We start from the raw sequence: 27,153 nt of genomic DNA on the forward strand, positions 1-27,153 counted from the left end.
TACTCAATGTTAAAACGTGGAGTAATCACTGCGTGTAAGAACGATACTTCGTTTCGGTACGAGAGAGTACCGAGTCTCCGTCAAGGTGACGCTGTCGAGGAAAACTATGATGGGTGTGTCTAAGGGCACGAGATCATCGGATTCGTGGAGAAAAGCCTTCGTTCAGAGGGTGAGGGAAATTGACGTTACTGTTAACTGGTCAATTTCCATGTTGGTGATTAGAAAAGGATGCTAGCCGCCCTTGAGGGAAAGTTGCTAGCAAGAAGCGTCGTTCGTGGAAAAATAGATTTCTCCTATCTTCTCGTAATTGGAACGAGGACTGTTTGTCTGTTTGAAGGACTTTAGTTAACTAAATCTTAAGATTCATAACGGGTCCTCAAGCTAGCTGAACATGTACTGTGGAGATGCTTCGACGTCTGGTAATCATCTTACCCGAAGAATAGGGTCTACGTGTGGCGAGCCACGGGACAGAAATCGTTGAAATGTTTACCGTCGTGCCCCGTCCCAAGTATTTCTTTTAAGGAGAGTTATAGAATTACTCCATGCCTTTGTTAGACAAAACGTTCATCCCTTGACCGCGGCTACGTTCGGCGACTGGTTGTCGCCTCGAGCCTAAACTCATTATCACAAATCTTGAACAAATACAATCGGATTGAATGATGGCAATTGCTTAATTACGGCTATGATTAGAATCTAGATTATAGTATTAAGGAGTTCTCCCAAAGTTCCAAAGGGAAGGCTCCGGTGTCCTTCCATCTCCGACATGTATATACATTTTTTAATTCTCGATGCGACATCAAATTCAATTCACACGAGTTCATACGAATCGATCGCTCGATAAATCGAATATTCAAACGTTGTCTCGTCGCTCTTCGAGACCGACGATGAACAGATACTAGGAATTAATATTTATTTGTACACTGAATTCGTCCTACTCCTACATACATGATCGTTAAAAGCGTTAATTTTTTGTAATAAAATCGATAAAGTAGATAAAATCGAAATAGAATGTACGCGGAAAGGGAGCAACGAAGGTAAATTTTTCCAACTGTATCGATTACATATCGAAATTCGTTAACATTGGAACGTAGTCCAATTGGAAACTAGTGGGACGAGTATACGTAAAAAATATGTATGTACATAGGATGGTGTAGGCACTTTAGATTGATACATTGGTTGCGGTATGCGCAAGCTTTCCCTTCCGTCGAACAATGTGCTCATTCGCAAGATACGATAGAAAATAGTACGAACGATATCGAATCGGAACAATGCAATGCACTTGTGCGATTGTTAAATTGGGTCAAGGGGGATTGCATGGCGTACTTGATTTTCGATCTGCATAAAGCGTCCTAAGGTTTCTCTATCAAGGCAGCTGAACTGATTACGTTACGCGAAGTCATCTCTTCTAGGTTACTGTCAGAGTATAAACGGTGAAACATTTCGCGCAACGAATCGTCAAATTTTTTTAATAACGTCGCGCTAAATTTGAACGAAACGAATATGTAACAAAAAAATACGATACATTATGGAATGTCGCGATATCTTCCGGGCAAACTGTGTCGGGTATAAAACTATAAGCGTAAATAAGAAAAATATCGTGAAGGTTAACTTTGTTGTTTTAAGTGGGCTTAAGTTGTTTTAATTGGTGCACTTCGAGATTCTCTATAAAAAATTATTGATCTATTTATGTCAACGAACTATTATTTTACCGGATATTCTAACTTTTATCTTGTAAAATTTATCGCATGAAAGATATGGAAAGACACGAGGCACCACTTTTGTATTTGTTCTCCTTGCCTTCCATACGTTAAGTTTTGCGAAATAAAAGTTAGAATATCTGATAAACTAATAGTTTTTCGATATAAATAGATCAACAGTTTTTTATAGAGAATTTCGAGCTGCATCGATAAATATGTATTAAAAAATATATGACTTCACTTAAAAAAACAAAGTTAACCTTCACGTGATCTTCACGCACACACCTACTGTAAAACTAATAACATCAGAATATGCCATTCAACTTTTATCTGAAACATTTTTCGATATAATTAGTAGTATCAAAAGTATTTCAGCTTAAACTCTTAGGTGACTCATCCTGTATACATTAGATAATGTTAGGTATACATATATTCACAAATTTAAAGTTTAAGAAACAATACATATAAAATTTCAAGATCTTCATAGTTTAAAAGATGAAATGATTTTGTGAAAATCGAGCACGATCGAATTAGGATTTAATCATAGATAACGAAAAATGTCGAGGGGAGACAACAAGATAGATTTAGCCGGCGATTCAACAGCATATCTAGTCTTCTACTTCGTTTGCTGCTCGTGCTTTCGAGTGCTGGATAAAATGGTCAAGTATAAAAACGCTGTCTGCTAACGCTTCGTTAAACACCTTCGACAATATAAACCAAAAGATGTTTTTATGTGACTGTCGATCGATAGTCTAATGATAAAACGTGGAAATTCAGATACGAATCTCTTCCTTATTAAAAATATGCTTGCACGGATTTTTCTATTTCACAGATTTAAAAGAATCTATAATAACTGTAATGTTCTCGATTACGGAGTAAACAGAGAACTTTGGGATAACTTTTATATTATACGAAAGTAGTAACAGACTTTTTCATCAATATAAAAAAGAAGTATAAGTCGACGCGAATAATATCATAAGCCAACAAAAGTATATCGAGCGCGATAAATAACGAGGCAAAACTGTAGCACGAGACGAATTCTATTAGAAACGTTACACCCTATAAAAGTTTTGTATGCTATGGTAGATGGTTCCTGTTCCTCTCAACTGAACTGACACATCTTCAAACTTTATTTTTGTCGACATTGACTAGGGGTGAAAATTTATGGCCGTATCAACGATCCTAACTTCGGCGTCCGTGAAACGTGAAACTTTGCGCTACTTTGCAGTGAACCGTAAGCGAAAAGCGGCCATGGAAAATAAAAAGAGAGACAAAAAGATACAATTTTCTAATTAAAGAGGAAGATTCGAAAAAAGTATGTATTCCGATATTAAAATGACATAGTTTCTGCGATGACTCTTTAATAAAATAAAAATTGAACTTTGTTTCATAAGAACAACTATTACGCGTTTTTCTTTATCATCAAACCATTAATCCTGTCATAAAGTATTTTTTCTATTTTCATTTTTCAACATGTTACGCAATAAATTGTTGTTTCAAAATATTAATCGTCTGTCATTGGTTTCTGATCGAAATGCAATCAACGTCCTGTTTTATTCGCATACTATGTTTATACTATATTAAGCGAATGTTATTAACGATTAAAGCCGATTGATACTAGGATTAAGAACAGATCTAAATATTAACTTCACGAAGAAATTTTTAACAGCGAAACGTTCATCTAATCGACGATTTGATAATTGATTAGTCGTTAATACAATCGGCGATTAAATATCCACGATAATCGTTCGTTGCAACTAGGTCACATTGATGGAACATGAGATTAATTAAAAATTGTATTATTATATATATTTGCGTGGAATATCGATCAATACTGTATAGCAGTACACATTCAAAAGATTCGCAACTGGTTTACGATGTTAGAAAGCGAAAGAAATTAAATTTCAAATAGTTTACGAAGTAAATTTCCTCAGAGAATATTTATAAAGAAGTTGCTATATATTTGACGTTATCTAGAATATTTGTCAAATGTATGTACATATGTATATATAATTATATATTATTAATTATTATATATCATTTATATTAATATATTAACCACTCGGAGAATACCTTGAGTTACATATATTTGTACTTTTAGGTAATACTTCTTTTCTGATCGAAACACGATCAAAGATAAGATATACTTCAGACAAATACAATCTTTATAAGCGCGTATATTTTTCTTAAATGTTTTAATTTTTAGCGGTCTTAATAAAACGATGCCTGAAGAAATTAAAAAGCGGTAACACATATAAAATTGTACATGGACGAAATAGATAAATAGAAGACTGAAAGAAATTATATGGAGATTTATAAAGTGGATTTCAGAATTCGTATCTTTAGAATCGAGATTCTATCTCAGACCAAAATCAGAGAATTTATGTCGTTCTCGTGTCGTGTAGATATGACTTTGGAATTTATTTATAACCAAAGTTGAACACGCCTGTAACGATATATGTTACGATATATGTTATGTCGTTATCGTATATAACGTTATACGTTATATCGTAATACTACATAACGTCATACGTTATATCGTAATAGCATATAACGTTATAGTATATAACGTTATAGTAGATATAAGATAATAGATATAGTATATATCGTTATAGTATATAACGTTATACGATATATAGTAATAGTATATATCGTTATATGTTATATCGTAATACTACATAACGTTTTACGTTATATCGTAATACTACATAACGTCATACGTTATATCGTAATAGTATATAACATTATACGTTATATCGGTATAGCATATAACGTTATACGTTATATCGTAATACTACATAACGTTTTACGTTATATCGTAATACTACATAACATTATACGTTATATCGTTATAGTATATAACGTTATACGATATATAGTAATAGTATATATCGTTATACGTTATATCGTAATACTACATAACGTTATACGTTATATCGTAATACTACATAACGTTATACGTTATATCGTAATACTACATAACGTCATACGTTATATCGTAGTAGTATATAACGTTATACGTTATATCGTTATAGTGTATAACATTATACGTTATATCGTTATCGTATATAACGTTATACGTTATATCGATATAGTATATAACTTTATACGTTATATCGTAATACTACATAACGTCATACGTTATATCGTTATATCATATAACGTTATACGTTATATCGTAATACTACATAACGTCATACGCTATATCGTAATAGTCTATATAGCTATATAGCTATAATTTGCATATCATTTCATCAAGAATCAACATCTCTACACACAAATTTTAAAAGAAACTAAAAACTATTTTAGAACACCAAAATGCATCAGATTTGAAAGGAAAAAAGAAAAAGCGCAAGCTTCATAATTCGCATTAAAGAACATGAAATGCACACGATTTATTACCGATGAAAGTTAACATTAAAGAAAAACAATTTAACGATCGTAAACTTGTAGTTATGTTTCTTACAATGTTAATTGGAAAGCAGGGAAGCTGTGGGTAGAAATAACGCGGGCAAGGGATATATCACGACATCAGCTTAAATTGAGAAATCTCGTTTCTCTCGTGAGAAGAATAAAGTTGGTCATGCTATGTTGCTTTTACAGGAAATTACAGACACCGACGCGTCTGGCAGATAATTAAAAGCACTTGATTATAAATGTTATAGCCGTAAAATTTTGCGATTAATCGTTTTGCATATTCCGCGATATATTTGTGATAACTGGGTTTCGGTAAAAAAAAATCTACTACATAATACAAATTGACTGCATAATCTTCAGAAAAAGACCCGACTGTTGCCGTATATAGTGGTCATTGGATCTGCAAAATTTTAGTTGAAAAATTAACTATTTGGTTGCCGACATAATGAAAATGGACACGCGGCAGACATAGAAATATACGGTAAGGAATTAAAGAACAAAATTCGAAGTTTCAATTATAGCAGCCGACGTTCAGTTTATCTTTCGAGTGAAAAATGAGAAAAGCAAATGTAATCGATATTCTTCGTCACACGTTGAACACGTTCTACAAGATAATAAATATTCATCGTGTTAGATGAAAGGAAATTCGATTGTCGGAGGCCGATGATATCAGCGGCTAACTGTATAGTAGCAACAGCCAAACGACTTGAAATCGTAGGTATAATGTGTGCGCGTGCAAGAGATTGATTTACATAGAACATCCTACGTATATATCCGAGAACATGTAGATACAATCCTTACAAATCTTAACCTTGTACTTTGTATTCGATGCGATTGCATCATAGATGCTCGATTAAATGTTCAATTCCAGTTTCACTCGCCCTTCGTAATTCACATCGTTATGTTCATCATTTTAAAAAATTGAATATTCGCAATTATACCGATAACAAAGTTGTTAAAACTAAAATCAGGTTCATAGTTATATAAAATATGGATAGAACGCTTGAAGTTGTAATTAATTGTATAATTACGTTATTGAAAGAAAAGAGCTTGATGAATAAGTGATTAATTGTGCATAATTATGCCACTCTGATTTTAGACATCTTTATATGCGACAAACACGTATTAATATATATAATAACAGCTATATCTATTGCGTAAACCTAGGCATTTCATCTCTGCGGTCTTCTTCGATTTTCAGAATAGATTTAAATCTATTATATTAACGTTATCTTTCGCGATAAAAAATAAGATAAAAAAATAAAAAAGATAAAAAAAAAGATAAAAAAATGTATTCTTCGAATTTTATTAAATATGATTGTATCGTGATATCATTATCCTAAATTAACAAAAATCTAAAGTGTATTAAGTATAATGTTATTAATTTAAAAGAAAATCGAATAGAAAAATAGTATAAAGTGCAAATATGTAAAAAATTTATTAATTTATATACTCAAAAAATAATAAGCGGTAATTATAATTGCAGAATAAATTCAACGAAGGAAGTAATTTAATTTGCAGGCTCGGCGATCGAAAAATTATGCGAGTGCGCCACAGAGGACAGTTTAGCTGACCGAGGGTCTGTTGTCAGAGCTGCAAGATGCCTTCTTGGTTCTGTAACCAAGGTCCTCCTTCTGGCTGACATCGTCGTGGTCAAACAACTTCTTCTTGCAAAGAAGAAAGTGGCTCGTAGTCTTGGCCGTCTCGAAAGTGTTTCAAACTTTACCGAATTTGTGAAGGCGTTTAGCCAGTTCGGGGCGGAGATGGTGGAATTAGCACACTTAACAGGTGATCGTCAAGTAAGTAATTATCTTGATCGTAACTTTATACGATGTATAAATTATATCTAATTAATATCTGTGTTAGAAAAGTTTTTCTAATCTTGCTATCGCGTTTGCTTCCATCGGATAGTATTTCATGGAATGGATACGATAAGAATTCTTCTTCTTTGTTTTGTTATCAATAAATGCTTGAAGGCTCGTTTTAAGATGTGTAATATTCCTGAGTTAGTCACGTTAAACAGGATGCACGATTATGAGACAGGACGACATTGATCGTTACTACATTAACCCTTATTTATTTGCCTCGTTTGCCGTGAATCATGTTCTTGACAGTTTTATAATTAGTATTCCGAGAATATCTTTCGCTACTTTCTGTAATCTTTCAGCCACCCTAAGGTGTCGAATTGTCAATAAATTATCTATTATATTTATTATATATATATAAAATATGATATATATATATAAATAAATATAATATAAAATATTTATTATATATATAATAAATATAATGGATATATATATCTATATTATAATATATATATATATATATATTTGCTTATATCGATTAAATCTAAAAATTTTAATTTCCGGTACATGTTTCTTTTAATTACAATAATAGCGAAATTCATTACATGTCATATCTATCATCCTATCATGATCATAATGTGAATCATGATCCTATATGATAAGTTTATTGATAGATGGATCTATATACAGTGCTTGAAACAGGAAACGATGGTTATTTAACGTGAACTTAATGCAGTAATGTGATATAACTAAGACAACTAAATTGATAATTCACAACTCACAACTAACAATCAACAACTCATAACAACTCGGCAACTAATGATTAATCTCAACTCTCCCCCGACTCAACCCTCTCCACTCAACTCTCTCCATTCAACTGACGACTCACAACTAACTTCTCGCGACTAAACTCTCAATTAACAACTAACAATTAATCATCTTTCTCCCTCAAGCATCCCTTTGTCGTCTTTTCATACCTCCACAACGTACATGTTCCGTAGCCGCCCACGATCATGGTCACGTACGTCTTCTTCCGAGTAACTATTTGACTGAAGGATCGAGGATATATTGATGGGCCGCTTGGCCCATTCAAGTTTCCCGACCCTTTCGGCCTGTCGGCTCTTAGGCTTTCTCGCAACATTTTTTTTTCTTTTTTTATTTACTTTTTATTTTACTATCAATTCTCGCATTGAGAATTATAAGTAATTTTCTCTGGCGTGGCGCAGTGACATGGCTAATTATTTATAATAAGTTAATACTTATTATAGATAAGTATAATTTATAAATAATTATTATAAATAAGTAAATATTACTTGATCTAAATATCTAGTTAAATCTTGTGCTTAGGTCTAACGAGTAGTGTCTTTTTAGCCTGCGGATCTGGTTCGGCGTGTTAAGTAATTTAGTAATTAGGGGGTTTCGATGTTTGATGACTCTTTTGCTATATCTATTGCTATATTTTGATATTTCTTTTTTGATTGTGGGTATCTTGAGGTCGCGATGTATTGCTTCGTTGGTGACATACCAGAGTGCATTTATTAGGGATCTTAGCGTTTTCTATTGGAAGCGTTGAAGTATTTCAATGTTGGAATTACTTGCTGTTCCCCATAGTTGGATTCCGTAGGTCCAGACAGGTTTTATTACGGACTTATAGAGTGTAATTTTGTTCTGCGTGCTTAGGTTGGAGCGACGGTCAGTGAGCCAATAAAATCTTTAAGTTTATCCTTGAGTTGCTTCGATTTGTCTGTAATGTGTTGTTTCCACGTTAATCTCCTGTCTAGAGTCATTCCCAGGTATCTGACTGTGTCCTTGTTAGGAATTGTTATATTGTTAATGGTGACCTGAGGGCAGGTTTGTTTTCGCAGCGTGAATGTTACATGAGTGTATTTGTTTTCATTAATTTTGAAGCCCCATTTATGAAACCACTTTTCCATAGAGTCTCGACTGTATCTGTCTCTATCTGTCTCGACATCGCTGGAGAGTGGATGAAGCAATTATCGGGTCTGCGTAGGAAGCTAATAGCAGCAAATGTTGCTATAGTTATTTCTGTTGATATTGGTAAATCGGCAGTGTAGATGGAGAACAGGAGGGGTCCGAGGACACTACCTTGGGGTATGCCCGCTTCTATTGGGAAAGTTGTGGTAACAGCGTCTAAGTATTTAACCATGAATTGTCTTTTGGTTAGGTAGGACTTTAGGATGGGGTAGTAGGTGTGTGGTAGGATTTTTTTTTAAGTTTGTATAGAAGCCCTTCATGCCATACTTTGTCGAATGCCTGTTGAATGTCAAGGAATACCGCTGAGCAATATTTTTTCTTTTCTAGGCTTTGGCTGATATTGTGTGTTATTCGGTGGATTTGCTCTACTGTTGAGTGTTGTCTTCGGAAAACCGAATTGATGATTTGAGAGTGTTTTCAAATCCTTTAGGAGTGGAAGGAGTCGAATCGTTAACATCTTCTTGAATAGTTTTGACAAAGTAGGTAGAAGACTAATTGAGCGATAGAAGCTAGTTTCAAATATTGGTTTTCCGGGTTTAGGGATGAGACTAATCAGTGATATTTTCCAGGCCTTGGGATAGTATTCAAGGCGAAGAACTGCGTTAAAAATTGATGTGATGAGTACGTCCCTTTCATGAGAAGTTCTTTGATTGCTTTATTGCATATTAGGTCATGCCCCGGTGATTTCCTGGGATTTAGGCGACGGATTAATTCTATAATTTCTACAGAAGTGAATGATTCAATAGGAGGAGACATTTGGAAGGGAGAGTGCAGGTATTCAGTGATAACCGCGGCCATTTTGGGGGAATGGGGTTTAAATACGTTATATAGATATTTAGCAAACAGGTTGGCTTTTTCTATAGGGCTACGCGCCCATCCACCTTGCGGACGGCGGATCAGGGGGATTATTTGTGGGGGGCGTGTGAATTTCCTGGAAGCCTTCCATACTGAATAGTTGGAGTCAGCTGTGGGAAACAAATTGGCGAGATATTTTTAAATACAGTCATTTTTATATTTTTTGATGATTTTTGTTAGCTTCCTAGTTGCGTTGTTTAGTTTGCGTTTGTCATCCGGTGTTCTATGGGTCTGCCATACTCTTCTTAGTCTACGTTTTCCTGCGATTTTTTTAATATGTAATGGGGATATTCATGGTTGCTGATAGAAGTCTTAGTAGGTGTGGGGGAGCGGATAGCGTTTATTATGCTCGTGTTTAAGTATTCCGTGGCTGTTTCGATATCTTCACTTGTTTTTAGTGAAATTAAGGCTGAAGGTGAATGATTAAAGACTTCTCTAAAGACCTGCCAGTTGGTGGGTTGGTTATGAATAAAGCCATTAGCTGGATTCTCGATTATTGTTGAACTGATTGTTTGCTATAACGGGGGAATGGTTAGAAGAGAGTTCTGCCGAGGAGTTGATTTGGACATATCTTGGCGAGATATTTTTAGTTATGAAGAAGTGAAGTAGATCAGGTATTTTGTTAGTGTCAGTGGGCCAGTATGTGGGTTCATATGTGGTGAGGTAGTTGAAATTGTTGGTGATTATGCTATTCAAGAGATTTTTGCCTCTTACTGTGACAAGTCTGCTGCCCCATTGGGTATGTTTGACATTATAGTTTCCCCCAGCTATGAATCTATTGCCCGGAGCGTCAAGGAAGTTATCAAAGTCTTCTTTAGTAATGGAGTGTCTGGAAGGGTAATATAATGCTGAAGTGGTAATTGTATCGTGGCAGTCTTCTATTGCTACGTTTGTAGCTTGTAGGTAGTCTTTCTGGGATGATAGAAGCTCGTAATGCTTAATGCTGGATTTGATAATGATTCCGGTGCCGCCGTGGGCCTTTCCACTGGAATATTAGGTATGGTAGAAGTTATAACCGTTTATTTTGAGATAGTTTTTGTCGGTGAAGTGGGTTTCAGATATGACCATTACGTCGATTTGCTGTTGTTTTAGGAAGAGTTCTAATTTGAATTTGTATTGAGCTAGACCGTTGGCATTCCAAAGAGCTATGCGTCTTGGTTTTATTTTGCGTCGGGGCGTATTAATTTATCCATGATGAGTGTTAATAATGATAGTAAGTTGTTTATTCGTTCTGATTGTTTTTCGATTAATTTTTCGAGTCTAGAGAAGTTGTCTGTGTTTTGTGGATTGGGAACACTATTTTGGGAATGGTCCCTATGGATTTTCAGGTTATTTTGATTTCCTTGTACTACTTGGGCATAGGAGATTGAAGTAGTAATGAATTTTGGAGGACTGGGCATTTGATTGGTTGTCTCTTTGGCTTTGAGTTTAGGATACTTATTTATGTATAGGGTTTTGTAGACTGAGCAACCTTTGTAGTTAGCAGGATGGTCTCCTTGATTGTGGATGCACTTCGCTGGGGTTTCTGGTAATTTAGTGTACTGATCAGTGGGGTGTGTACCTGCACATTTGACGCAGCGGAAATTATGATTGCAGTATTTCTGCGTGTGACCGTACCTTTGACATCTTTTGCATTGTACTATCTCCCTTGTTTATTAAAGGAGGTTCGATTTTTACTACCGAGTTCATTAATCGGTTTATGTTATATATTTATTTGTTATTGGTTTTTTGTTTTAAGTCGATGAAGAATAGGGATAGCGGGTTTTTAAAAATCCTATGTCTAATGCTGCTGATGTTAACTACTTCATGACCAAGTTTAAGAAGTTCGAACTTCAGTTCGTCTAAGTTAGCCGAGTGGTGGATGTTGCGTAGTACCACTCGAAAAGGTCTTTCCTGTTTAAGTTGGTAGGTGTGAAAGTTAGCATTCAAGGTTTTTAACAGTTTTGTTATCTTTCTATATTAGCCGGCAGAATTTTAACTTGGTTATTGTTTATTTTTAATTTGTATTCCTCATTGTTGATTTCTTTCTCAATGGACTTTACCATTGTTTGTATATCGATGACATCGTCAACGAATATAGGTGGGGGAGGGGAATTTTTTTGCATATGTTGGTTAGTTGGTGAATCTGCAACGTCCATGGAGTCATTTGTGGATTCTAGTATTGAATATCTATTGTACATGGTTACACCGCTTATTGACTGTTCGTTCTGATTTGCGTTTGTGTTTGTTTTAGTTGTTTTCAGTTTACATTTTTTAGTGTTTTTGTTGTCAATAGTACGGATGGATATAATGCTCTTTTGCCACGAAGGAGGTAGCTCGGTGCAATTATGGTTTTGCTCGAGAGAGCCTGGTCGCGATTCTTGGGCTATCATCGAGCTAGTTAATTCAAGTTGAATAACTAGTCGAGAGGCTGAGGCTATGATTCGGGTAGAGATTAGAAGCGTTGGAATTTTTTTCACTAATAAGATAGAGAACACTTGGATTATGTCTGTTTCGATTCACTATCAACGAATGGGCAACACTAGATCACGGCGTCACAGAGCACGATCGTACCAATAATTGTTATTAAATACATTTGTTCGTTAGATGTTACAAAGTCGCATTAATTATATGAATAACGTTCACGATGTTACGGATATACAAAGTAAATAGCAACACGTGGAACAGGAATGAATGGACGGAACGTTTCAAAATTCCAGAATGACTTGAAAGACGAGAGACGAAGGGCACAGATGGCTGCGGCTCGCCAAGTTTTGGAGAGAAGCACTATGATGTTGCTCACGTCTAGTAAAACTTGCTTAAGGCATCCGGAATGTCCATCTGCCAGAGAAAACAGAGACACCGTTTTCTGCCAGATGCGAAGAGCTATGGACTTGATACACTACGTGGTCAAAGACGGAGTATTAGATTGCAGTGAATCGCAGTCTTATTCCAATTCCCAGGTAAACAATTAGTTAATATACAATTATTTTTATTGAGAAAGGTATACATATTTAGATGCAAATACGTTCATATAAAGATCGTACAGATTTGTAAAAATCTGACACACAGCAAGGTCAAGGTTCGTTGCATGCATATATGATACAGATTCGCACTAATACGGTTTCGACAAAGATTTGTTGCACCGCGATTATATATTCATGGAATTTTGACACCACGAAACCACGAATGTTGTTATACCTCATCACCTATAAACGTAAATATACATTTGATGTAACAACATACGACGACGTAGATAGAAACATTTATAATGAAATACATTCGAAAGTTTGGAACGAATCCAAAGAGCTTTCGTTTGCCAAATTCTGACTCATGTTTAACACATAATATACGATCGAGTAAAATTTTGGAGACCTTGACTAACTTTGGCCATCTTACAGTATGCGATAAAACAACGAAATAATTATTATCTTCGCCAGAAATTGTAAAAACTGAAGTAACGATGGTCATGCTTAAATTTCTCTCGTAAGTAGAAGAAATCTGTACAAAGACGGACAGAGGAGTCTCTTCCTAAGGTTGTCGCGTATTTAAATTCATTTCTGAAGAAGAAGAAGAAAAAGAAGAAGTTTTTGTTCATTTTAAGGAAGTATTAGCTAATGCAGATATTTGGAATAATATCTTAAATCTTAAATAGAAATCTTAAATATTACTTTTTTTTTTAAATAACATTTCAAAGAAATCTTTTTTACCAAAATACAAATCACTATCGGCAACTTCGTATATTTCGTATTACAGAAATGTTTCCCCAATACGTTCGTATTCAAACTATAGGATTCGATAAAATAGGAGAAAGTTACAAACATTCCAAAATTCATGTATGATCCGATATATCGGCACCATCGACGGATCGGCGGATATGCTCTTGCATGAACGAAATTCGTTGCATTTTCGAAGTTTAAGGAACATCTTCAGCATGGAATTAATGCGGTGAATTGACAGTGATGCGAATTGATATCGTACCACACATAAGAACCATGCATAGCAAACGACGCCGAAGTGAATATCGTAAATGACGTTGCGATATGTTCTTCGGCACGTGCCAAATTGCAGGTAGCGCATTAATTTCAATTTCTCGCCAGTTACGTATGGAAGGCGGGCCAAATCTTCTCATCCCTATTGGGACAATAAAACAATAGGGAATTGTTTTGTCGAAGGTTAAATTCCTTTTTCATTTTGATCACCTTATTTTCTGCTATTAAGCTGATAGTATTAGGTCATCCCATAAATTCGTGCCGACTTTAGTGTATACATTTCATGTGTCGATTTATAAACATACGGCGATAAGGGACCAATGCACTTGAAAAATGGGAAGAAGTTGTACAACGAGAGGGGGATTACATTTTTTCATGAAACAGAAAGGTATGTAAACAATATTAACATATATATAACCGCTCGAAAAACGGAACGAACTTATGGGATGACCTAATAAATACGACAACCCTTGACCGCAGAAAATACGATGAACATTGTTTTATACAGGAGAAACAAACGATAAGAGAAACCTTTTTTGTATATAAAAATAATAAAGTCACATGAATGACTCCAAACACATATCTCGCGCAATAACGATAGAGCTACATTAGCATAGTTTACCAAAACCTGCTGATTCCGAAAAAGGTGTTAAAGCACCGACCAACTCTTATGCAAGTTTTACCACGATGTATAAAAGGGTTTACCTAAAACTTCTATCATTCTTCATCGAAAATACCATAAAATTCCAATTTTACCGCGTAAACGGTATACGTGTGTTAACGTATTTCAAGCGTCTTCCCGCTGGAAGGAAGTCACGATATTCGTAAAAGAGCTAACTAGAGGATGGATGAAAGCTTAAAGTATCAGCGAAAAATGTATAATACGTCCAGATTGACCGATAATCGAGAAGTTTTGAAAAGAAATGCGGATCGAGGTGCTCGGTCACGTTCAAGAATCTAGTGCAAGTAATTGCTATCTAGAAGAATTCATAGTTAATCGACGCCATCGGGATATTACATAGTCGAATGCTCTCTATCCTTGCTTAAGTGCAATCGGTTCAGCTACACGTATCTATGCCGACCTTAGGGCAAGAGTATATTTAGGTATGGCGTGTCATTAAAGCTTCGCATGATATCTTGATACTACATAGCAACAGCAAGTACATATATACAGGTCATACTCCTGTGTAAATATAGCAACTGTTTGTTACATGCGCAATTAAACTCGAAGCATGTTTTTTCTTTTTTTAGGCGTTTTTCTAAAAGCAACATTCGCAAACGTATGAATAAAAAACAAACATAAATACCGTAATAATAAAGTTAATCGAACATCGCGTTATTTGCGTCGTATTAATGTACATTTACATACTCGCGTAGCAATTGTTTATTAAAAGAAACGTTGAATATTAAGAATATTAAAACAGACTGAAAACTTTCGAACGATAGCGTACGTCGAAGATTGAATTATCGTTAACGTAAATCCACAGACGGAAAATAGTACGTATGGTATATTACTGGAAGAACAGAGAAAATCTTTTACTGAATCGATGACTGATTCCAGAGTCCACAGCAGGAGGATTGGGATAGTAGCACGGCATTCTCTGCGTTGAAACACTTCGAGAGACTCGTTGAAACCACAAGAATGACTCTCCTAGGACCAGGTTGTCGAGAGACTCTCACCGCCGCGTTAGATACCGTTATTGAGAGAACGCAGGATTTCACTGATAGCGCATATACGAGCCACGAGCACAGAGAAAACATCCTTTTGCTTTGCGATCGAGCGCAACTCGAACTCAACACGCTCCTGCGAATCGGCAACAGTATGGTAAGGGTCAATTTTTTTAACAGATCTCTTGTTAAAAGTTTAATACCAATTGTAAGTCTCTTTGATCTACCTACTAAAGTACTAAAAGTACAAGGAAAAAATGATGTCATGGTCGTGGATTTCCTAGAAAGAAAAAAGTTTAATTAATTCATTCATTAATTCACTCCCGTGGAAAAATAATCCGAAAAATGGCTGACATTCCGCTATAAATCTGAACGAAAGACACTGCTAAACTGAATCACAGTTACGAATCTACCACCGGCGAATAGGCACGAGGAAGCATGCGAGCGATTCCCTCTTTAAAAAGAAAGAGAAAGTACTCTTCTTTTTGTCGCTGACTGTGAGAAATATCGCAACGCATATTCTCGTAAAATTAGTAATTACTTTAAACACGTACCATCCATCTTTAGGATACGTTAAATGAAATATTTTATGCTCGCTTACATTCTATCGATCATATGAATAAAAAAAAGATACATCAAGAAAGGAATACTCTACCGCTGAAGGTATCAAGACACTTCGGTGCTGGATTTATAGTAATGATGTTTGAATTTGATTAAAATCGCGAATGCCTCCAAAGAGACAATTTCTTTTGCTAAAATCATAATTGTACGTATACCAAAGGAGTAGAAAAATAGTAAAACTATTACTACTATTATTATCTGGTATTAGAATTACGAAGGTGGCAGTGGTTCTCCAAGTTCTGAAATGGAGCAAGCTGTCTTGGGAGTATTACGTACCACCAGGGATCTTCGCCAGCAGCTATGCACGACCACGATGGAACAAGCGGCCGATCTTGGACAGGTAACTAAAGCGGGTCAGGAACTTGTTTCAACGATCAGGAACGTCGCTTTGGCCAATGACAGATATCTTCTTCAAGAAAGCAACGAAAAATTTCGCGAGTACATTGAACACATTCTCGAAGTAAGTATTCGATTCTGACGTCAAGATCGAATATTTCATTGAAAAATTCTCATACTTTAGATTTCGAATCCTTTCGCTTTTCTACAGTTTTCTTTAGAAAATTTACTCTTCTACGATCTTAAGATCAAATACTAAACATAAAATGAAAGGTGTTTGAAAATCAGCTAATCGGTAAAGCTCGTTTAATCTTCATCATCGGCAGTGTCTTTTTCTGAAATGCAATCGAAATCTAAACGATATCATTAGCGATCGATAATTCACGTTTTCGAACATATCGATTAATAGGTGTGCAAAATGCTGAGACACGTTGCGCTCTCGGAATCGTTGCAAGTTTCAGCCAAGTTTACCGAAATTAACCTGAGAATATACGGTCCCCAAGTGGTGACAGCGGCATATACTTTAGCGAGACATCCTACCAGTAAAATCGCTAAGGAAAACCTAGAAGGTAGATTACTCGTAACATATTAATCGCTAGTATTCCGCTCAGGAATTTCTATTCCACTCTTTGTTTTTCCGTAACGATACGTATATTTAGATACTCTTCCTTGAATCCAAAGTCATTTTCGTTTCTCTAGAATCTCTAGGACATGGAGAAAAATACTGGATTTCATTCCGATACGTGTTTCAGTGTTTGCCGACATGTGGCAATGGCTTATGACTGACGTGACCACCGTGGCGAAAGACGTACTCGAATTGAATCAAAACCGACCTGAAAAACAAGTTTATATGTCCTTACCACGACCTGGAGTAAGTTAATTTGTTCATATTATGATTTAGAATCGTTGACTCGATATAGTTTATTATTATTATTATTTAATATTTTTTGAATATCTATAATTTCGAATTTGCATCCCATAAGATTAATGTCTTTGTTTATTTCAGAAACACGGTACAACGAGCAAACCACTGAAACCGGTAAAATTGGACAGCGAGGAGCAGGCTAAGATCGCAAAGGCAGGTCTGGAGATGAAGCTGATCACTTCGGAGATGGATGCGGAAACAGAGAAATGGCAGGAAAGTGGAAGCGCCCTAGAAGAGAACAACGACATCGTGAAACGCGCGAAGAACATGTCCTCGATGGCATTCTCGATGTACCAATTCACCAGAGGTGAAGGGGCGTTGAAAACCACCCAAGATCTATTCACCCAAGCTGAGTATTTCGCCGAGGAGGCGAACAGATTGTACAAGGTTGTGAGACAATTCAGCTATCAGGTATGTATCAGTTACTAAGGCAGCGTAGATTCAGAACAAAACTGATACACATTTTTTAATTGGTCTGATGTTCAGATGTTATGTATATACGTGTATGAGTACAGGAAACACCTATACGTACACGTATACACGAACATCATCACTCTTACTTTATAATCATACTCTTTTATCATTGTTTATTATTATTATTATTATTATTGTTATTATTACTATTTTTATTACTATTGTGGTTATTGTTATTATTATTATTATTACTATTGTTATTATTATTTGTTATCATTACTGTTTACTATTATCATTATTGTTATTATTCTCATGATCATCATCATTATTATTACGGATTCTATACTGGACTTGATTCCGAGTTTTTTGATCCTCGCTATATTGGAAATATTTTTACTTCGATTTCGCTAATTGATTTTCATTTTTATGTAATTGCTACGCTAGAGCTACGTCGAATCCAGACAAATTCCTCTTCTTGTTTACGGTGTATCATACGTTTGTATAAGTTCTCTTTTTGTGTCTGATCGATATTTTCAAGAATAAATAATATTTTAATCGATGGGAAAAATGTAACGTACGGAGTAATGTTAGAAATGGATTGGGGGTAGCTCGGCCGTGAGATATTAGCATTAGACATGTTCGAATTAACACGTTTGCTGCCCTTTCGACCCTCCTAGCTAGGCCGAATATATATATAGTTACCCAAAACCATTTTGATCTTTCTATATTTTCTTGAAACAAAAGTCAACAAAAACGCTAACCTTGTAATATATATTCTTGTATTATGAAACCCTTTTTTGACCCTCGCTCTTTGAATGCCTCCATCCAGGTAACTCTTTCTCTCTTTACTTTAGACCCTTGTTGGGCTAATAGAGATTACGTTCGCCTTGTATAAATCGTTCTCATTGCCGTGCATTATACCGCTCATTTTTCTGCGAACTCATTGTTCATCAATTGCTGTTAAGTGTTTTCGTGTTTCTCTTTACATCACTACACACTATCTTTTTATTGTTCTATTACTTTACTATACGCAACAGTACTGTGCTATGCAAAATCGTGCGATGATACCTGATATGATTTATCCCAAACAATCGTTTTTCTCGAATGACGTAGTATATTTGTACCTCATACATTGCTTTTGTTCGTTCTCGTTACAAGGAAGGACGTTGCATTTTTCATAGTGACTTACATGGCGGTAAAATAATTTTCGCTAGGCAATCAAACGATTACGTTGTTCCCAATTTGGTAATCGAAAATAATTTCTATAGCTCGCGTGTTTATACCGTTACGGATTAATATTGAAAACAGCTATACGATAATTGTCGCATCGGTAGATATGTATTCTTCTTAATGTCAAGTTTCATACAATCGAGATTTGAAATGATCAAGTATATTCGAGTTTCGTTGTTTGAAAGTGTACGTAACTACGATTACATTTATAATATTTTTCGTGTTTTGTTTTTACGTTCGTTAAGAAAGCTCCAGCTGAGAAAATAAAAGTTCTTTAGATTAATCAGTTCAATAGCCAGAACTTTTTCAGACTCTGATAATTAACGAAGTATGTATAAGTTCTGCAGCAGGATTGTGATTCTCATTTTGAAACGTAGACATACCGTTGAATCTCTCACGTCTCATACCACCAAATCAACTATGATCGTTATTTTGTTGGTAAAACCAATTTTATATACGTACATTTACGACTTTTTTTGTGTACGATTAGTAAGGTGTGTTTTAGATGCTACGGGAATGCTTCCGTCTGTGGACGACGTCTATGTGCATTGTGGTCCCCCTCCTTCCACTATCTGGGGCATGACTATTATGTCTCAGTTTTTGCCAGCTTCCGATTCGACCTTTTTTTACACTTTATTATTAAATGGCAGCTAAAATGAAATTTTGTTCTATTTTCGTGGGATCTCCCCGTTAGAGCGATATTACTTTGTTACTTTGTTCGCTACAAAAAATTAAGATTAAAATACATGTGAAGATAAGTCTTACGACTATGACACATAGTCGTATAAAAAAGTATTTTAATCGCATGTAACTTGCTTCTAATTGAAAGCGCGTCACTTAATACTACTACGCATTTTACTCGCATAAGGACACGTAAAGTCACTCATTCTTCGTCACTTTCGAGACTCTATCATCGAAAGGAGTACGTGAAATAATTTTCTATGAAAGAAATTCTCAAATTCAAAAAGAAATACGTTTGATTAATTATTTATTTCAAGTTCATTTTAGCTGCGATCGTTTGAGAAAAGCGTATCGCTTGATCTTAATTATGATTCAAAATAAATTGTCATTCGAGAAGCTTGCAAAAACAACAAGGTCTGTACTAATTCACTGTCATTCACACAGTCACTCTCTAATGTTCTCGAACAGCAGACACGTTCTTTTTTCAAACTTGTTGCATTGTGTTCTATTAGGACGAATAGAAAATGTCTTTTGTTAACTTTACTAGATGCAATCTTTTTACAAATATCCAAGATATACGTATTTTAAAGTATTTATTATACTAGTCAATCGATAAAAAATAGAATCAGGCATTGCTTTAAAGATTTATTCGACTTCGCTACAAATGTATAACGATGATTTCGCAGGGCAAATGTAATTGGTGTTTTTCAACGATTCTCCAACAGAAATTGGATCGTATTATATCGTATCGTATCGCGTCGTTTCCTTTAGTAATGAAATAGCGAAAATACAAAAATAATAATTTAATCGAATCGTCTTTTATACGATCCTATACAATCAATTTGTATTTTGTGCAAAAATTTTTAGGTACTAAAAAATTACTCTAATTTATATTTTGCAGAAATTTTCAACACAAAAAACACAATTTATTAACGATTACGCGCTCTCGATAACAAAGGAAGATTTTGCACAGAAATAACAAATATGTATAACATTTCTCTTATCTTCAAAACACGACCCATGCTTCGAGTTAGATCAACATCGAATTATAGATATACATAACATGCTAATATGGCAAATATAAAAATTGAAAAAATGAATTTTCTAGATTTGAAATATCTGATCACGTCGTTGGAAACGAATCACGATTACGTTTGCCTTGCGATACGAACGAAGACGTAAGATTGTATACGATGTTGTGCATGGGTGCAGGTACCAGGGGGACCGCACAAGAAAGAACTCTTGGAAAATCTTGATCGTGTGCCAACGTATGTGCAGCAGCTTCAATTCACCGTGAAGAATCCCACCGTTGGAAAAGCCGCCACCTTTACCAAAGTCGATAACGTAATACAAGAGACAAAAAATTTAATGAACGTGATTTCGAAAGTGGTGACCACGTGTTTCGTCTGCGCCACAAAGGTAAGATACGCTCGCGCGTTATTTCATCTTATACCATGCACAAGAAAAATTTTAGCGTCGACCACATCAATTGGCCCTTTTAGTCACGTTACATTTTTATCTTTTGTTTAGTATTTCCCTCACTTTTCATCTTTTCTTTTTCTTTTTTCTCTGTTTTTCTTTTGCTCGAGAACGAAATACGTATGTGTGTGTTCAGTCTTTATCGTTCCCTCGCACTTGTAGGAGGTATTTTGTTTGATTAAAATTGTAGAAATAACTCGTTGAACGAAGGAACAAAAGACTGGGCAGTATTTTTTATCATAGCTGGCTTTGCGATAGTGAAAGTGATATGTTTTCATTTTTACATAATTGTTTAGCTATTATGTCATGTAATACTGCAAAGTTACGAGAAGATATCTCTGTGTAATACTTGTCTTTTTAACTATATTCGCTTAACGTGGAGCATTTCTCACGAGGATTCAAACAAGAAGAAACAACAAAAACAATTTATTTACACCTCATTTGTTCCTATCAGAAAATTTTCCAGTTTGTATTCCTTGTGTATTTCCGATATAATTATTACTCGTCAGATTTTAAATTTATTTGCTTGGGAGGCAAAATAAAGCTAACGTAAATATTCGCACAAGCGAACTACACAGTATTATAATATACATATATATATATAGTAAGCGACGCAGTAAAGTGTGTTCTATGTATCCTTCCATGCATTCGTCGAATAGCACAATGTCACGATGCCGCAGTACATGGAGCTCAGTCCGACGATACCTGGCCTAGCTGAAGAGGATTGCTTGTATCCAGTTAGTCCGCAATTGTTACCATCCACCAGTCCCTACGTACAACCTTATCCGTTAACTTCGGCCCAGTTACACAACATTCTAAGAGGTGCGAATCTGGGCTTTCCACTCTTCAACTACAACACCCTGCCAAATACCACTTCCACCAGTACTGCTACACGCAATTCCGCATCCTTCGTTCATCCATCGGTCCTTCCATACTCGACACCCATCACGACTTCCACTTGCGGGCCGCAGGCTCCGTATTGCCTACAGAATCTACAGCTGCTGCAGCTGCAGCTACAACAGGCACAGCTGCAGCACCTAAGACACGCCGCCACCTTGCCGAGATAACACAGACTTTCGTTCGCACCCCGAAGGTCGCACGTGTTCTTCACGCACAGCTACAGAAGCGCTGTTCTTTCTGTTGTACACAGGTTCGATTTTGGTTTCCACCCATTGAGTTTTTCGTTTTCCGTTTTCCGTTTTCTGTTTTCATTCTTTTCCCTTTCACTTTCTCGCTTATTGTCAGCCTGCTTCTCGCCTCGCTACTATGTATTCGAACGAACGCCAATGATCGAATTACGATCGACCGAAGAACTTTTCCAAATTCGAATAATATGTACACTCTGCTCGGGAAATAAGTTAATTGAATTTCCACGGTTTCCATGAAGTTAAAATGACATTTATTTAGTCCTCGAATTTAGTCCTCGAGGTACGGCTATAGATCAAAATTGTTCTATGAAACGGTAAAATATCTAACGCGATATGACATTGCAATGCCGTTAACCAAACGATCCAATTGTTCCATCTTCTATCTAGTACGATCGATCGTTTTCGCATCATTTGTGTTCGACAAACGCGTTCCCCTTCCCCTTTCCCGGCGCCGCTTTTTCTTATGCGATGCATTTTACGCGTAGTCTTTGTTTTATTGCTCTAATAAGTTGGCTCGATTTCTTGTTTTTCTTATTGTACTTTGCAGATGTTTTTTTCATGGTCCAATTTTTGAACAGCTTCGCTTCGATCGACAAGTTACACAGTGACACCGTCGAATATCGATTTGGCATAGTTCACGGCACGAAGAGGAACTTTTAATCAATCTAGTTTCCTGTTTTCAGCTATCTTTACAGGAATGGATGCAATACCATATTTCACCGTGTAACGGAATTCATTATTTCTTCTTTCTCTATCGATATCATATCTGACACACCGTAAACTGTAAAATATAACGCTTGTTTTTTAACATACCAAATTAATTGACACAATTTTCATTAGAGTAACAATTTGTCATAACGACTTCCGATTTTTCCAAATCATCAACTTTTTATAAACAAGTAACGATTCATTCTTCATGATCACAGTGCATCATTAACAATTACGACCGCTAACGAACCCATTTGCAACTAAAACACTTCGAACGATCATGAAATGGAATATCGATACGGTGGACAAAAGTATTTTGAATTTACATATGATTAAAACGAACGAATAAAAACCAGCCAGTTGTTATTGACTTGCCTTTTTGTTGCGAGTCGATATCTTGATTATTTTTTTACGTTTAAGTCAAAAGGCTTTAAGTCAACATTTTAAACATCTATGCGCTCGATTGGCGTAGATATGACATTCCATTAACAATGAGGAACAAGAATCTTACCGAGCAACGTATTTCTAACTGTTTTTACACGTATAGATTCGTAGTTTATATCGACTTGGAGATCATGGAAGAGAGGTGGCGCAATAAATACACTTTGTATGTCTACGAATGTCTGCGAATGTCTGCGATAAATAGACACGCGAGTATAATTAAAGGGTGTATTGCCAAAGTACTTTTGGTCCGACGTATCGATCGAGAAGCTAGTCCAATGCTTATCTCCGTGATCAGGAAGAATCGACGGAAAGGAAGAAAAAATGTACAGAGTGGATAATCTGTAGTTTTGGATCTATTTTTCAGTACAACCTGGATTTCCGAGGTCTGTCGGCGCGTGGGGCCGGCGGCTCGCCGTACAGGGGCGGAGAGGGTGCAGGCGCCGATGGCGACGGTGGTGGTGCTGGTGTCGACGGCAGCAAGGCGGGCTCCGCCCCCGGCAGCGACCCGTCTGTCTGACAGTTTGGGATGGCCCGACGGGCCAAGGGGGACGCTCGCCGCACTCGGGTTTCCTTTCTACTTTTCTAGGAAGAACCCTCGCCTGCCCCACCGAAACGTACACGTCGGGCTCCCTCGATTCCCTTCGAGATCCCAACGGAATCTTACAGATTTTCGACGGGATTTCCAATCTTAGCAACCAATCGTTTATGTTTATTCGGTTCCTAAAGTTTCTTATTTATTAAGCCTTATTTCACGAATGATACACGTAGCATCAAAATGTCAATTTCGTCGAGAGAAATGCCGAATTTAAAAAATTCTATTACGTTTGAATAATTATCTTCTACTTGTTAAAAAATATGTTTATCTAAAGTCATGTTGTAGCAAAATATTACAAATAGATCCGAGAAATCCCATCGAAAGAACAGAATATTTTCAAACCAATATTTTTAGAACACACGCGATTATTCTAGTCTGCAATTTTTAGCAAAGAACAAACGTTCATCGAATCACGTCGAGGAACGAATATCGAACAAACAAATATGATCGAATGAAATGTTGGTCGTTCCGAAATGTTGGCCGAAACGAACGATAAAGTTCGATGAAACCTTCATTACAAGTTACAGGTTTCGATTAACGAATGAAAGAAATTCAATCTTATTTCAAATGTTACCGGTGCTATCCAAAATTACCAATCGACTGGTTCCTTGATTAACTAAGGATTGTCTAGGAGATAAGCTGACCGTGTAATTTCTTATGAGCACATTATATTTGTATCCGACGAGTGGACTTTGAAAGCGCGTTTGCTTTTCAAAGGGAATATTTAGAATTTAGATTATCGACGTGTACGTTTCTCAATCGTAATTTGCTTCGAGCACAAGCTACATGTATTCCACTGATTAGTTACGGTACACGCGTAATCTTTGCGTTGCTCAATATAGAAAATGAAACGGGTTTTCCGCTCGAGAAACGGTTCCGTGTCGCTTCGCGTGACTGCCATGAAACGCATGACAGGAACCAATAGGGAATCACAAGAAATTTAGGTACGCTTTTACACAAAAAAGCGCACGCGTCAAACCGTGCAAAAAATCAAGAACACAAAGAACGTTAAAGCGCGTTCGTTGGCATTTTAAAAGATATACGAAAAAACTGTTTCCTTAGGAAAGTAACGGCTATTTCGATTTTCCAAAATTTTCATGTAATCGCATAAAATTATCTTAAACGTGTTTCGACGCGTACGTTTAATCGTGTTTGCTCCGAACACGACCCATTTACAGCTGAACGAAATGTAAAATGAACGTCACTCGAAACGAACAATTTTTCCTGCACCCTTTTTACTCTCTTCTTTAGAATTTCATCATACGGTAAATTTTATCCTGCAATGTATCTATGAATAAAACGAGCAAGACGAGCGATTTAGACTCTAAAGCATCGTCGAGTTGTGCGATGAATTCAATGTTTACAGCGGCAATAATGCAGCCATATCAGAAAAATCGACGTCCGATAAGCGAACGGCAAAACTGTTTGAAATAATTAACGCCGTTAACAGAAGTCGCTTTACGCGGCTTTTATTCGAAAAATCCTTTCGCCGAAACAACGATCTGCGTAGGTAATTTGTTCTCTTCGTCCGTGACAGTATGCGTACATCTATCGTAATATATGTTGCTGCTGCTACCGCTGCTTTAAAATTCATTCAACTTTCCGTGTGATTTATCGAACGATATACATACGTGTAATTCAAGTGGCAGCGAAGCAAAAATTTCAACGCAGCACGTTTCATCGTTAACAAGTCGTTTTGTCTTTTGCTGCACTGACTTTAATCATCTCTCTGTCTCTTTGTTCGAGAATTTCTGAACGACTCCATATGCAAAAAAAAAAAAAGAAAAGAAAATTCTAAAACGAAAGAAACTCGTTCTTCCATGTAGAAAAGTTGGTGCAACGACAATAAACTCGATCGAAATGTCTTTTAAACATCCGCTTACGCGTCTCACCAACTGATTTTTCAACAAATTTCCCCACTTTCTTTCTTTGTTACGTCACGTCACGTTATGTATCTTTCACCGTTAACGCAACGTGCTGCGAGACATTACGCTTCTCAAGATTCGCTTTTGACGTTCAACAGTTAACTAATATCTCGCCAATTAACGTATGGCAAGGTATTAAACGCTTCGATAGACAAACAGTCTCGCTTGTTACCTGAACAATGGCTATGCGTGACGAAGCCTGGAATCTGATTCTTTGAATTTTCAAACTTTTTACACCGTCGCACTAGGAAGCTAAGGAGAACGCAAACCTCTGCGATTTTATATTATAATACTATACCAAATATTCGTTCGGCGTCATTATTAAAGAAACGGTTTACTTATAACAATAGTCATCAGATCAAAATGATATGATGTTACTAAACATAAATTACTTTCAAGTTATACAGGATTAATTTTACAAAAAGATTGTTCTTTATGCTTTAAATTCAAATCGCTTCTTTCTACATATGTATAAAGGTATTCTCCTCAACTTCGCACATTTGATACGCTAAAAGCCTCGATAAAAATAACTCGGGATAATCAAATTCCACGCAAAGAAATATCGCGCGAGAACGAAGACTATTCGTTTCATGATCCGAGACTTTTGCTTTTTACACTTTCGAATACCAAATAATTTAATAATTGACTGTCGAATGTAAGCTGCAGATTTTGCGAATGATGAAATCACGAGAGCAAGAGCACAGCTTGAATGATGGGGCAGGAGGTGGTTATCGAGGGTGACCTGGGGGCGGCAGCAGGGCGGTCAGGGACGTACTTTGTGGCAAAGACGCCGTTAGACAAGCACGATAACCGAAATCTCGTGGCTCGAGCTCCGTTAACTTAAAACGAATCGATTGCTCCACTCGATCAAACCCTATATGCGTCAACATATTTCTTCATTCTTCCGAAAACGCGTGTGTCGTGTCGAAATTAACATTTGATCAGGCCGAGTCGAGTCAAGCCAAGCCAACCGCCTTGACGAAGGTGTCACAAATGAAAATCGTGCTGGTAATTGTAATACTTCCACGCAGAGTCGTCTTTGAAACCGCTGACGAAACGTCTGTTCATTCCCTCTCGTCGGAGAAACGGAAAATAATCAAGATTCGACTTTGGGGTCTGACTTTAGGGTTTGGCCTGAAGCGGATCGAAATGGAGAAGAATCATCGCGATCGATGACTGTACACGAGCAACATTCGCTACGTTTTTTTATTTCATCAGTTGACGGTCCAACAAATT

General features: G+C 36.3%; 1 protein-coding gene across 4 annotated transcripts in view; it reads left to right on the forward strand.

Moving 5' to 3' along the window:
• The window catches only part of LOC126923699 (alpha-catulin), an 84,324-nt gene extending 58,540 nt beyond the window's left edge, over positions 1-25,784 (forward strand). For 3 of the 4 annotated variants that reach the window (XM_050737407.1, XM_050737409.1, XM_050737408.1), the window contains 10 exons: positions 6,636-6,913; positions 12,472-12,714; positions 15,305-15,568; positions 16,241-16,492; positions 16,778-16,937; positions 17,121-17,239; positions 17,375-17,704; positions 20,831-21,037; positions 21,757-22,247; positions 23,762-23,897. In XM_050737407.1, the coding sequence (XP_050593364.1) occupies positions 6,636-6,913; positions 12,472-12,714; positions 15,305-15,568; positions 16,241-16,492; positions 16,778-16,937; positions 17,121-17,239; positions 17,375-17,704; positions 20,831-21,037; positions 21,757-22,164 (2,261 nt within the window). In that variant the 3' untranslated portion in view covers positions 22,165-22,247; positions 23,762-23,897. Of the gene's footprint in view, positions 1-6,635; positions 6,914-12,471; positions 12,715-15,304; positions 15,569-16,240; positions 16,493-16,777; positions 16,938-17,120; positions 17,240-17,374; positions 17,705-20,830; positions 21,038-21,756; positions 22,248-23,761 lie in introns of all 4 variants that reach the window. The other variant, XM_050737410.1, reaches the window with a different exon arrangement.
• The last annotated feature ends 1,369 nt before the right edge of the window (positions 25,785-27,153 follow it).

This window comes from Bombus affinis, chromosome 13, assembly GCF_024516045.1.
Source record: "Bombus affinis isolate iyBomAffi1 chromosome 13, iyBomAffi1.2, whole genome shotgun sequence".
Taxonomy (NCBI): Eukaryota; Metazoa; Arthropoda; class Insecta; order Hymenoptera; family Apidae; genus Bombus; species Bombus affinis.